Consider the following 14,861-nt stretch of genomic DNA (forward strand, 5'->3'; position numbering starts at 1 on the left):
GTTACGAAAACGGATGAAAGCGTAAACAATGCTGGACGTACATATTCAGTCTTTATGAAAATATCACCAATATTTTCGAGTTTCTTACCATTCAACTTTTATATTATTGAACTACCGATGAAAGTGTGGCTACGACCACAAAAAGACCATAGATAAACTCGAATATTCGTATAAATCCAAACGGACCGTATTAACATTTACTAATTAATATCAATGGCCACATGGGAAGTTGAACGATGCCCGAAGGGATTTTTTGTTTTTGTATGAATTATGAACAAGAGATTTTAAAAAAATCATACAATGCCCTCATCTGTTATTGACACGGACGCCATCAATTAATGATGATCTCTAGATAGGATTCTGTAATATATCAGAATGTATAGTAAAACTAAAGAAGTGCAAGATTTGGTGTCAAAGACTATACACAAGAAGTAACAGATTGTATCTTTATGTGGCGATATGCTTGAAGTTTACATAAAAAGAGGTTAAGCAAGTCATGGGGGAGCATTGTTGTAATTATATGGTAGTTCCATCTTCGAGGGTAACATTACAAACTCTGTAATTCTGTAACTACTTAATTGATGACTAATCAATGTGACAGGACGAGTAGTTTTCCACTATTTTTTTAGTGCTGAATAAAACCAGGCAGGGCCTATTTTCGGAAATTTGTTAGGAAATTTTTTCCAAAATTTCCAAAAAATTGCCAAAAACTGGGAACGTCCAAAACCGAATTTTTCTATAATTTCCCTGGTTTTATCCAGCCCCAAAAAAAATAGTGGAAAACTACTCGTCATGTCACATTGATTTTCAAAAAAAAAGGCCCTGAAACCAGGTACACCGCTGCAAATTTTGAAAATTCCGACCTCTGGAAGAGGAAATACCGAATTCCCAGAACCCATTTTCTGAAAAACTATCAGCAAAGGAATACGACTTATATTATTGACGGGTACCAACCACACAGTTATAAATTTCCCAAATATTAGGTGAATCTATCAGGAGATCGGATAAGGAATTTTAAACCAAAAATGTTGAATATCCGGAGATCTTTTGAATGTATAACTTGATCGTATATCGGACTGAAGGCCATCGAGGAACAGCTCCTTGTGTGATTGTCCTTTACCTTTAAAGTCGCGTTCCATGGGCATGGGCAAGTGGCACCTATGTCAGAGAGTTGCCCCGATCTATCTTAATGTAAAACTAAAGAAGTACAAGATTTGGTGTCGAAGTCGATATAGAAGAAGTAAAAAATGGAATCTTTATGTAAGCGTGACGTTTACAGAAAAAGGTGTTAAATAGTCATTCATGTAAGTTTTCTGGTTCTTAGAAAGAAGTGTTACATGGGCAATGGACGCCTATGTTAGAGATTTGCCTCAGTTTGGATTACCACTCACCTTCATCACTCTAGCAATTGTATTGATGATCAAGATGAAGTTATCTCCGTGTGGAAACGAAATAAAACGAAAAAAAGATTTTTTTTCTTTAAATTTACATTTTCTGTTGCTTTAATATACCCTATTACATTACCTAATATATTGCTTATCTTATTCACATTTTCTTTGGCTTACTTTTATAAAGCTTTTTCATCCGTTCCAACATTACATTGAATACAATTCCATAAAAATTTCATCTAAAATTTTACAATTATTTTTTTTTAGTTTTTTTTTGTTTTTAAATCTGTTCTTTACGTTTGATCGATCTCTAACATTGTCATCGCTATCAATTTAATTTAAAAGTAGTTTCCAGTTAGAGCATATTTGCCATAGTAAAATTACACACATTTTATGGACTAATGACTATTAATTTGAAAGGCACTTTTCCGGAACTGTCTCAACAACCGTATCAAACCGATAATGAGACAATTCATTTTTTTATGGAAATATTTTATTTTCTTCTCGTCTTCACATTTTTTTTTGTATGCGAAACATTGAGCGAATTCAGCATTTTCAAGCTAAAACATATCTATATCTCAATATGAAAACGTAAGGAAAAAATGTGTCATCGCACACTCTGTGTTTCATATCAAAATAAAGAAAGAGAAAAAATGCTTGTGTTCGACACGTCATACCCATAGCCGTGCGCATTATTATCGCCGATAACAAGTTGTTACATAACAGCCAATGATATCCCTTTTACAGTTGTTTGACCATCGGTAATGAGTTTTTTCCCTTTTATGTTACAACAAATCCAAAGGAAATCACTTGCAATAACAACAAAACAAATAGCGTTTGAGTTCGACTGGTCGAATTGCTGAGACTCATAGATTCCACTTCAATGTCATCGACACCTTTTTTCCTTGTAACCATTTCAGTAACGTAAATGTTTTTGCTATCATGTGCTGTTGTTGTGTGAGATGATGTTGATGAAATTCGTGTACTGCATATGGTAGCAGCGGGTGCTCGCCAGAATTTCGTCGGACTGGAGCTGAATCGTTCAATGTTATCTGTGCCCTGTACCGAAAACAAACAAAAAACAAAATACAAATTTATATTCGGAAAAGCTTAAACGTTGACTTACAATATAGGAATATGTGTACTAGCATCAACAACAACAACAAATCTAAATAAAAGCACATAATGGTTAAAACGGAAACTTTTTATTGAGTTAGGTCATGTATTTCCATTTTTTTTCACTCTGAACGAGGTTACTTTTTTCCACAGATATGAGATTTTTCCATCTACGGGGTTAAAAACTTTACAGACCATGAAATTTTCACATGACCATAAATCAATGTCAATGTTTATCAATATTAAATGAACATAGAGCGTGGATGGGGAGACTTTGGTGTTACGCCATGTAAATTGTTTTAGATTTATTATTATTATTTCGGATTTTTTTTTGTTTTATTTTAATTTTGAAGATATACACCGAACACAGCGTTCATAACAATTAATCATTTTATTTCCAGCAAATAGAAACTTTATTAATTTTTATTGAAAAGTTTTTCTGTGTGAGAGAGAGAGAGAGAGTTTTTTTTGTGATTGTTACGAAAAAGCTTTCATTTAAACTTACCGAAGGACTCGGTTATTAGTTCTGTTCATGGCCAAATTTGAAAATACGTTTTCGAGATAAATGGGTGTTAGGTGGAAAGTTTTTGAGGTAGTTTGAGCCCGACGGATATTCGTCTACACGTGTTACAGGTTTACAATGTAAGGCAGGTTTAACGAATTATAATGCGTGTAGACTGCGAAAATTGAATGATCGAATACTGAGATTTTTAACTTGTTATTAGAAGAGATGTAAGCATGTGAAGGTGTATCACCGACATTTTCAATTGAATTTCATTATTTAAAACTCAACTAAAATATTAGTGTCAGCTTGTAGACAGAGAACCTGTGTGACGTTTGTGTATGTCGCTGTATCATAATAAGGAGATTGCGATTTTCACTTATAATTATAAGTTGACGTAGAACGTGCAGTGCGGATGCAAAGCAAAGTATGAGATTACAACTTATAGCTAAGTGAAAATCACAATATAATCTAATGATGTCTATGCCATTTTATTACACTTCTCCATGGAATGGAATTTAAAAATGAAGTTTTCATTGAAAGGTGTGTCGTGTCTGACGAGCAAATTTTTGAGAAGTATTTAAACTGATAGAAGGAAAAAGAGGAATTGATTGCAGAAAAAAGGAAACATTTTTCTTGTACAAAATGATTAAAGCCTGACGAGCAGTTCCTGCTATCCTGAAAGAGAAAAGTATTTTCCTTTTACAAAATCATTAAGAAAGAAAGAGTTTTTCCTGTTTTTCAGCAATTAATTCCTCCTTTCCTTGCGATCAATGCTTCTGCAATTAGTTTTTTAGTTCTGAGCATATTAGAGAGTTCTTTTGATTTTTAAAATTCATCGATGTTACCAGTCAATTAAGTGCTTCAGTTTGTGATATTTTGGCGGAAAATTTGAAAGCGCCTTAGCGAATTCAAATTTTGCGCTAAAATATCATAAACTGGGAATCACTTACAGCTGAATTTTTTTAGAGACATTTCTGACAGTCAGTTTTATACGAAAATCCAACCGTTTTCTCGTCGTTATGTGGGATTTTCATACAAGCCTGACTGTCAGAAATATTTTTATAAAAAAATTCAGCTGTAATTGAGTGGGAACATGACTTTTAAACCTCTGATAAATCTAAAATTGAGTTTTCTTAAGAGCCCTCACCCCTTGGCAATTTTCTAGCCTTTTTTGAGAAAGTAAATTCATTAAAGCATGCGAAAATGTGTTACTTTAAAGAAAAAATTGGTTTGTGGTCGATAAAATTAACCCACTTGGAGAAACCTTTGCAAAACATAAATTTACACATTTGCAAAGGTTTCTCCAAGTGCAATAAGTTATCATTTTTCAACCAATTTTTCTCTTAAAAGTAACACATTTTTGCATGCTTTAATGGTTTCACTTTTAGATTTTAGTTTAGAGAAATCATCAAAAAACGAATATTTTTGCGCACAATTGTAGGCTAGAAAATTGCCAGTGGGTGTGCGCTCTTAAGGTGAACACACTATTGTAAAAACTTGTATTGCCTGCGCGCGATGATTTCCCCTCAATATTACTATCGAACTTTATTAAAACTGACATCGAGACCCATCGCTTTTGCCTTCATTTTGATATAAATTTAGACTTATCCTTAAGGTGCAATAGCACTTGTTAGGGCGTTTATATACGGTTTCTCATCTGCTATGTTTCTAGTATCCCCTTTAAAAACGAAATGTGTGCTGAAACTAACGAATTGAAAGATTCTGTCTTTAAACAAAAGAAGTAGCAGATTGAATACAGTTTCAGTGATAATGCTGTGATGATACATTAACATTTTCCATAATGTGAAAGGAGAACAGGGTCATAAAAGCTTCAATATTTTTTTAAAATTATTTTCTGCTAAATAAGAAAGAAATATCCTGAGTTCATTGCTCATTCTTGTCGTCGTTGTCGATAGCATATGACTCCGACTAAAAGTTTAGACGCAACAATTTAAGGCTATCCGTAGCTTTGAAAACCAAAAAGAAAACTTAGAGGAAATGTGACTGTGTCAATGTATATTCATAAGCTTTCCAAACGATAAAAGTTCATAATTTATTTAAGGATTGCTCACTTCCTCAACAGCAAAGCAATAAAAAATTCATATTAATCACAACCACTTAAAATCAAACGTTTGACCGTCATTTAATGGTTTCTCTTTTTTCCATGTAAATTAATAGCATGCAAAGAGCATCAAATCAATTTAATTCAATCATTTCCTTTCCCACACAATTAATGCCACCCATTCTAACATTATATAAATTAGATTTTATTTTTATTTTTATCAATGTTCTTGCGGTGTAAATTGTTTCGCCATATCGTCTCCCGCTACTCCCTTAATAGCGCATTTAATAAACCGACTTGAGTGTGTGTACGTGTGTGTTTGACTGTGTCTATATAGATAAATACGATTTTCCGTTCACAGTTATTGATTTTTCTTTTATTTCTCGATGATCGTCAATCTCGGTGTGTACACAAAAAAATACAATTATGTAGAACCGCTTACATAATACGTGCCCGTTTGCATTATATATGTATCAACGATACCGACTCAATACACGTATTTAAATATACAACTGCAAGATAGCCTTAACGTCTGTATTCCATCGCACTATTGTATTTATCATTCGGTCGGTTTTGTTATCGTTTGAAAAAAAGAAAAATGTAAATGCATAATATTAGGACAGGTGAATGCTCATAGTTACTTCATAATAACATGGATGTAGAGGTATATATATCGGATCTTGTGTAACGTTCAATGATAAATGGAAAAAGTATTGGCTGGCTATATAGATAGATGCATATTACATAGCCATTTAATAATTTAATGAGTCTGAAGTCTAGCTCATTATCGGTTCTATGGTCTGGTATTTAGATGGAAAATAAAAAACGATAATAAGTACATGAACACAATATAATGCACATCCGATCGCAACGTCTTGAATGGAAAGCTTTACTTGCACAGTGGGAAATCGCTGTGCAGACAAATCGATGAAAAATTTAGTTTGTTCTGCGATTTTTTTTTTCTACTTTTCTTTTTATTCTGTTGATGAAATGACTTAATAATAACCGTTTTCCACTGTCGTCCTCTGCTGTTATTATGGAAAATATGTTTCCGCAGTCAGCTGTGATTTGAACGTTTTCTGTTTATTAAATAAAAAATTATGGCGTGTGAATGGATAGCTGTACACACTCGTAATTAAACTTGCGATTTGATGTTCTGATAACGATATAATTTCACTGATTTTGTAAATGCGATGCGGAACGAAGTTTCAAAGAAGGTGTGTACACAAAGTCAAATTACCCACTCGAAATAATCCCTTTCGACATTATATTCAACGACCCCTTCCGATAGTTGCACGAGTACATTTCTTTCTGAACTAACATAGCTCAAAGTTTTCCAAGTTATTTTAACGTGCCCGAGGTATCCAAGTATGTAAATTAAGCTTACCGTTAACACATTATTCCGTGCGTCCAAACATATCGGTCGAAATGAGCCACTCCTGGTCACTTTCTGAAATTTGTCGAATTGATTTTCCCAATCGTAGCTGATTAGTCTCGATTCCAGAGTCATGCCAGCGAGTTCCGTTGGAGACGCGATCAGCACTGGATTAGAGTCCCTATATATCAAAAAACAAGAGCGATTTAGCACAACAAAAGCCAAATGACTGATTCTGCATCGAACATACATTGCTATTTCTTCGATGCCCAACGAATGAAGAACCGTTGGCAAGCTGGGTAGAGAATGGCAAGTTGTAAGCTTTTTCTGCCGAGGATAGTAGACCACAAAAGCGTTACAGCCCTCTTCACGCGGTGTCAGTCCGCCAAGTGTAATCGATTCTCTATCCGAGCTATCGTACTGGCACTCCATCACAATTCTATCACCGGGATAGATTTTAGCTGGCGGTGATATTTTTCGATATTCTGCATAGCCCGCATGAAGATTCCCATCAAAAGCAATCGGTAATAGCTCTTCATGTTTACGTATCTGTACAAAGTATACAACAAAAAAAAAAATGAAACCCTCATAAAATGTCTATTCATCTACAACGACAACCGCAGCATAGAGAGATAGAGAGGAAAAAAAATGTTGATGCTTTAAGCACCGGCAAATATTGACAAGTTTACCATACCTGACGAAGTTTAACTTCTTTTCCGATGCTGTTGTGTGTTTGCATTATCACAGCAAATATTGACAAGCCCTGTGGTGGAAAGCTTTTCCTTGTACAATCGTCAACACAGTGTCCCTCCGAAATTACTTTTTCATGGCCGGGAGGGATAATATGCCGCCAATTGGGATCCATACCTTTGGAGAGATAGGAAATTGAATTTCGACAATAAAATACATTAGAAACGAAACGAAATAAAAGGAAGAAAAAACAAAAAGATTTCATGAAAACTGAATCGATGAAATAAAATACGACCAAGTTTTTTTTTGTGCTGATACCATCACCTATATCTGAAGAGACATACAATAAAAAGCTTAAAATAAACTCAATCAACATCACCCACCCACATCGAAAATCAATTTTCAAAATTTCATTGAATTTTCACAGTTTTTCTTATACGCTGTATGGAAGATATTATCCCGGCAAGTCATGGGATTGTCTGTCTGATCAACATAATGGGAATTCGAATTGCCTGAGGTTGTCAGGTTGTTAATATCTGTTGTCGTCGCTTTTGATTTGTTACATTGAAATCGATTCATATTTTCATTGGTTCTTTTCTCAATCAATCGCACACTCAACCCATACAACAACTTTGCTTTATAGTACACAGAATATTCAGCATGGTTTTCTCCTTTACCTCAACCATGTTATAAGAAGTGTAGAAAACTGTATTTTCGTCGAAATGTCATTACTTACCAATAGACAATACGCCAGCATCATGTTTTCGTAATGTTTGCGTGTAATATAATTTGATTCCAGAGTTATCTGCAATGGGCCCCATGTGTAACATTTCCAGGTCCTTTGGGATATTTGGATTATAATAGTGAGTTTCCATAAGATAGAAACGTTCCTTCGACGAGTCTAGCGGGTAGCCAACTTCTGGTGGAAATGTAAAACCCTGTCGATTTGAATAAGAAGGAGGGAGGAACAAATTAGTTTAATTCAAAAAATAATTCAAAAAAAGATTTTAAAATTAGGAGAGGATAAGCAGATTAAAACGAGTGAAAAGTGACTTACGTCTGATCCCTTGGTCCATACTGCAACCACAGCGTTACAGGGAATATTCGGATTATTTCGATTGTTACAATGGTGACCTCGTTCTCGTGACATGGCTTCAAGTGTGGAAGATTTTCCCTGACATTCGTACAGGATAATTTGTTGCAAATACTGTTTACTACTTGGCGATTCAAATACTGGCTCGAACTGTTAAACAAAACAACGAATTCAACCATTTGCCGGAATTACTATGCAACAAAGGTGTATGTTACAAACCTTGATTATATGTTGTTTCTGTCTGATATCATTCAAATCAAACACGTTGCACCAGTGTAACGTCTCGTCGAATTCTGGCAATGTGACATCCTCATTGCGTAACTCTATACTGTGCACTTTGTTCGCCATTTCAAAGCTCTTTTGTTCGTCATGTGCTCTTTGTAATAGTGACAACGGAATGTATCCCTTAAATGCTAATTGGGGATTTGGTAAACTTCCTGGAATCACTGAACCCGAAAGTGGATCATCTTGATGATACATGTAAACTACTCGCATGGTATCATTCTATATAATTAATGGGGAAACAGAAATTTCATGAAGTTAGTATTCGCTTCTGATTTAAATAATGGGTAAGGGGTTTATGTTATACGGTCTACTGTAAAAGGACATGCATTGTAAATAAAACGGAGATATAGTTGCTTGAATGTATCCAATAAATTGTGTTTTTTGTCTTCACATTTACTTTCCGCTAGACAATAGACATTGGCCCAACAAAGAATAATCATTATTCGGTTGGCTGGTCAGTGACAAAACAATTGGAGCAATTCGCAATTGAGAACAAGAAAAGTACGAGCATATTTTGGTACACAACAATCATCAGAAAATATTTGTTGTAGAGTGCAGCAGTTTCTCTTTACATTTTAATGCGTGTACGACCAATTGCATTTCAACTGAGGATTTTATCTGTAGAACGTCTTATAGTGAGTACCTTCCACAATGCGAGCAATTATTCCCGAAATGTTCTTTTGAAGAGTTTATGAAACGATTAATCCGTTACCTACACAACATCAATTTATAAAAAAAAAGTTCCCTGATTGAAATGAATGGATTTTAATTTGAAATTGAAATTTAAAACTTTGTCCGATGTTAGTAGAACCATAAATCGCCTGATTGCATCCATTCAATCGAAAAAGCTTAACATCATTTCGCAATAAATCGCTCTGATTTTACCGACTCAACTCCATCTCAATGCGAAAAAGTACTTTTATTTATAGTCGCACATACATTCCGTATCCCATCCACCAGTAGACACACACTGGATGTAAACCGAAATGCATTCAATTGATACAATAACATTCATTTTATAGGTTCACTCTATTCACCAAACACCAGCAACTTCATGTAAACATAACAAAAAGTCTCATAACACTAAAAATAAAATATAGCTCACCGTCACTCTAATATCATGGGAAGTATCGCATGTGTCCAATTTCCGCTTAAATCGCATTACTGTGTGAGTTGCATTCTCATATCCCAACAACAATGTATAGTCCTGAGAGGGATCAACAAACGGTTCGCCATCCCCATTTCGGTTTATGTGTCGATCCTGGAAAATATATTTTTTTTTTCAATTTCAATTTTTTGATGTTTGCATGTTCGGTTTGTGTTTACTACTCGTTGAATTTATGGATTAATGTATTAATTAAAAAGAAAATGTTTTTATTTAACAAATAGGCAAACGAGCACAAGGATATATAATACACTTGCAGTCATAGTTTGGTGTGCTCTATGTATAAGCACTCTGCATGTTTCAATTTTACTTTAAATTAAGCTGTTCACTGATCAATGTTGAGTGTTGAATGTATAATGTATTTTAATAACAAGTAAAGTAGTTTCTCAATTGTATAGGGGGTTACCGCACTATTTGTGTTGCAGGTAATGCAAACATTATTTCGAAAAAACAAAAAAATTGAAAAGCTTTTCAACGAGGTTTTTAGAAAAGTCGTTATGAATAAATAGTCCGGGTGCTTGTGTAATTCCGCTTGCGTTTCGGTTTTCGATTTTTTTTGATATCGCATGTTGTTTGTGGTGAAAAAGTATAGAACTAAATTTTTTTCTGGGAAATGGAAAATCGATTTTCCGGCCGGAAAAGCCATTTGTATGAAAAACTGAAAAGTGGAATATCTCGCGATCCAGATGACTTTTTTGAGATTTTATTTTTGCGTTTGTTAGAGTGATTCAATGCTAAAATATTATAGAAGAAAGTTTTTTTTTGAAAAACAAAATGGCGACGGTATTCATGTTCCAAGAAAAAGTGTCCCGGAAAATTCCTCAACTTTGCGGACTGATAACTTGGCCAAATGTTAGTCCTTTTTGACGAATAAAACTGATTTGGAAAGGTAAAAGTAAACTCTTTCGAAATCTGCCCGGCGGAGCTTGAACCGATTTGTGGTTCCCAAGATATGAGCCAGGATTCCCACCTACCTCCAAATTTAAGTTTTCGTTAAATTTTGAAAATTTTTCCTCTGTATTATTGTGGTAATTTAAATTTAAAAAACTTGAAATTAATAAAGGGCAATTACGTGGGTATCATTTCTCATATCGATAATTGATAAGTATCTCTTCCCGGTTCTAGAACTCCCAGATTTAACGAGTTTTACCAGACTTTTTTTTGTTTTTTTCTCACTAAATGCAATTATTGAGATCTTCAAAGGTCAGTTCCTATGTGTAGGGTACGCTTCACCTCAGAAATTGATACCTACGTCTTCCAAGTTCTAGAACCTAGGAATTCAATGAACTTCCATCCGACTTTTTTCTTTTTAACTTGAAAAATCGTCATAATTGAGATTGCCAGAGGTCAGTTCCTATGTGTAGGGTACTCTTCACCTCAGAAATTGATACCTACGTCTTCCAAGTTCTAGAACCTAGGAATTCAATGAACTTACATCCGACTTTTTGCTTTTTAACTTGAAAAATCGTCATTATTGACATTGCCAGTGGTCAGTTCCTATGTGTAGGGTACTCTTAACCTCAGAAATTGATATCTACGTCTTCCAAGTGTTAGAACCTAGAGATTTTAATTAAAAAAATCGTCATAATTGACATCGTCAAAGATCAGTGAAATATAAGATTAATTGTATTGATTACAGCAACACAGGTTTAGAGAAAATTGAAGAAATCCCAACACGATAGCCCATCAGCTTCTGACTGTATATCCTAGGAACTACAAATCGTTTCAATCAATTTCTGAGGTGAAGAGTACCCTACACATAGGAAATGACCTCCGGCAATCTCAATTATGACGATTTTTCAAGTTAAACAGCAAAAAGTCGGATGGAAGTTCATTGAATTCCTAGGTTCTAGAACTTGGAAGACGTAGGTATCAATTTCTGAGGTGAAGAGTACCCTACACATAGGAAATGACCTCCGGCAATCTCAATTATGACGATTTTTGAAGTTAAACAGCAAAAAGTCGGATGGAAGTTCATTGAATTCCTAGGTTCTAGAACTTGGAAGACGTAGGTATCAATTTCTGAGGTGAAGAGTACCCTACACATAGGAACTGACCTCTGGCAATCTCAATTATGACGATTTTTCAAGTTAAACAGCAAAAAGTCGGATGGAAGTTCATTGAATTCCTAGGTTCTAGAACTTGGAAGACGTAGGTATCAATTTCTGAGGTGAAGAGTACCCTACACATAGGAACTGACCTCCGGCAATCTCAATTATGACGATTTTTCAAGTTAAACAGCAAAAAGTCGGATGGAAGTTCATTGAATTCCTAGGTTCTAGAACTTGGAAGACGTAGATATCAATTTCTGAGGTGAAGTGTACCCTACACATAGGAACTGACCTCTGGCAATCTCAATTATGACGATTTTTCAAGTTAAAAAGAAAAATGTCGGATGGAAGTTCATTGAATTCCTAGGTTCTAGAACTTGGAAGACGTAGGTATCAATTTCTGAGGTGAAGAGTACCCTACACATAGGAACTGACCTTTGAAGATCTCAATAATTGCATTTAGTGAGAAAAAAACAAAAAAAAGTCTGGTAAAACTCGTTAAATCTGGGAGTTCTAGAACCGGGAAGAGATACTTATCAATTATCGATATGAGAAATGATACCCACGTAATTGCCCTTTATTAATTTCAAGTTTTTTAAATTTAAATTACCACAATAATACAGAGGAAAAATTTTCAAAATTTAACGAAAACTTAAATTTGGAGGTAGGTGGGAATCCTGGCTCATATCTTGGGAACCACAATTCGGTTCAAGCTCCGCCGGGCAGATTTCGAAAGAGTTTACTTTTACCTTTCCAAATAAGTTTTATTAGTCAAAAAGGACTAACATTTGGCCAAGTTATCAGTCCGCAAAGTTGAGGAATTTTCCGGGACACTTTTTCTTGGAACATGAATACCGTCGCCATTTTGTTTTTCAAAAAAAAACTTTCTTCTATAATATTTTAGCATTGAATCACTCTAACAAACGCAAAAATAAAATCTCAAAAAAGTCATCTGGATCGCGAGATATTCCACTTTTCAGTTTTTCATACAAATGGCTTTTCCGGCCGGAAAATCGATTTTCCATTTCCCAGAAAAAAATTTAGTTCTATACTTTTTCACCACAAACAACATGCGATATCAAAAAAAATCGAAAACCGAAACGCAAGCGGAGCCCTTTTTTCTGACACAAGCACCTGGACTAAAACTGTGACACTGATCAAATGGATTTCATTATTTATAAAGCATAGACTGTACTGAAAACCTGAAAAAAAGTAAATAAATGACACTCGACACGGATGGCTAAGCAAAATAAATCAACCTTTAATTCATGACCTATGCTCGCATGTATCTACCAAAGAAAGTGTGACTTTTTACATTAATATTTACTCTTTCATTGATGTGCACAATGCTTGGTATGTATATTTATTTATGTGAAATTCAACCTACTTAAGGCAGAGCAATACTCTAGGAACATGATGGCTTTCATATTTTTCTATTTTGTCAAATATAGCCCGTTACAGCGAACCATCCATTTAAATGTTAAAACCTATTGTTGCCAACAATTAATTATTCGAATTCTGACACGAAGATCTATAAAATGCTGTCACAAATCGCCATGTGTCATCTCTGTTGAATGGATTTACAATGGAAAACCTATCCACATTGGCACTTAAAATAACATAAGCAACACGATATAACAAGTTTGAATAAAAAATTGATATTTTATAGCCGGCAATTTGTATTATATGTATCCAACTATTATATCTATCGGCCGAATGTGAGTGTGTAGGGAAAAATTAATTTTCAAAGTCATACATAAAGCCAATCATTGTGCTTATATGTTATTATATCTGATGTGCCAATTTTACGAAATTCTTGTTTTTAGCTTATATATATAATATAATAGTAATTTCCAGTTCTTGCGCTGGGCTGGTGATGTTACAATGATTAAGTAAGTATTACTTTTATAATTTTTGTTTCTATTTTCTATGTTCTTTGATTTACCGTTACCGTGTTATTTATTTATAATACAATTAATTACATTGCATACGGTCATGTGTATGGTATTTTAACATTTTGTACCGTATGAAGATATGAGATGAAACTAATTCCCAACATATTATAAATGTTACGATAATTATTCAGTTTTAGAAATTTTTCATTTACAAAAGCCGGCAATTATACAATTATAAATTAGAAATTTTTGTGTACCTAAATGCGTACTATTTCTGAAACACCATACTGTTCCATAAAATCCAGATGGTGACATGCTAATGTCGACCAACCATCACATTTGAACTAATATAAGCTATGCTTCGTTGAATAGGTTGAATGTCGTAACAATGTTAAGTGCAAAATATAGGTGAATCGTTCGAGAATTTACTCAATTTAATGTTTGCAGTTTAATGACCATTTGTCTGAGTTGTTTCTATTAAGCAATCAGATCGTTCCTATGAATTTATGATCGTCATCATGTCACAAACGATAAAAATTTCAAAATTTCCTTATTCGTATATTTCTGATGAACGTTAATAGCCGAAGTAAGCCATACAAAAACACTGGGTAAATTTCACTGGAGTGCAGAATTTGCTACAGCCGGTCTTGTACCAGCTGATGCTCAACTCAGGCTGTTTGTTATATCAGTGTTGTGTTAGCCGGTTTATTCACTTCACTATTGACATAAACAATATCATGAGCATCACCTGATAAAAGACCAGCTATTGCAAATTCTGCTCTTCAGTGAAATTTACCCAGTACAGTTCCTATTTCATTGTAATCAGCCCTGAAACTTTTGTTACTCTTGAGTATTTAAAAGTGTCAAGGTGCTAGCGTTACCACACATTAGACGAATTACTAGTTCTTTTTTTTTAGAGACCTCACAAACAGCCTCTTATGGCTTCCGAACTTTCAACCCACGCCTCGAAGTATGCAAATACTCTCTCAGGTCAGTTAGTTGCTCGCCTAAATGTAGGCTAGACATAAGCACACAAATTATTCGTATTTGGGTTACGTCATTGAGTAGGTACATCGTTGCAGCCAATCACACTGCAACTACTCAAATTATGATACTTGAGTGATTTTTAGGACCCTAACAATGCGATATAATGGCTAGAAAAATTCCATGTGGAATTGTCTGACACGGGAATTTTAGGGGAAAGCTAGTACGCAACCGTTGAGCCATCCTTTTCCT

At 34.6% G+C, this 14,861-nt stretch overlaps 1 protein-coding gene and 1 long non-coding RNA gene across 4 annotated transcripts in view; one reads left to right on the plus strand and one right to left on the minus strand.

Annotated features, from left to right (window-relative positions):
* Positions 1-1,014: 1,014 nt before the first annotated feature.
* LOC119066873 lies at positions 1,015-14,325 on the plus strand. The gene is made up of 3 exons (XR_005085819.1): positions 1,015-1,066; positions 8,859-8,863; positions 14,315-14,325. It is a non-coding gene; the product is annotated as an uncharacterized LOC119066873 (long non-coding RNA).
* The window catches only part of LOC119066871 (MOXD1 homolog 2-like), a 35,495-nt gene continuing 22,103 nt past the window's right edge, over positions 1,470-14,861 (minus strand). For 2 of the 3 annotated variants that reach the window (XM_037169545.1, XM_037169543.1), the window contains 7 exons: positions 9,620-9,775; positions 8,449-8,733; positions 8,194-8,379; positions 7,873-8,074; positions 7,141-7,313; positions 6,459-6,995; positions 1,470-2,447 (listed from right to left, as the gene is read on the minus strand). In XM_037169545.1, coding sequence (XP_037025440.1) covers positions 2,169-2,447; positions 6,459-6,995; positions 7,141-7,313; positions 7,873-8,074; positions 8,194-8,379; positions 8,449-8,733; positions 9,620-9,676 — 1,719 coding nt within the window. In that variant the 5' untranslated portion in view covers positions 9,677-9,775 and the 3' untranslated portion in view covers positions 1,470-2,168. The remainder of the gene's footprint in view (positions 2,448-6,458; positions 6,996-7,140; positions 7,314-7,872; positions 8,075-8,193; positions 8,380-8,448; positions 8,734-9,619; positions 9,776-14,861) is intronic. The other variant, XM_037169544.1, reaches the window with a different exon arrangement.

This window comes from Bradysia coprophila, chromosome IV (assembly GCF_014529535.1).
Source record: "Bradysia coprophila strain Holo2 chromosome IV, BU_Bcop_v1, whole genome shotgun sequence".
NCBI classification, from domain to species: Eukaryota; Metazoa; Arthropoda; class Insecta; order Diptera; family Sciaridae; genus Bradysia; species Bradysia coprophila.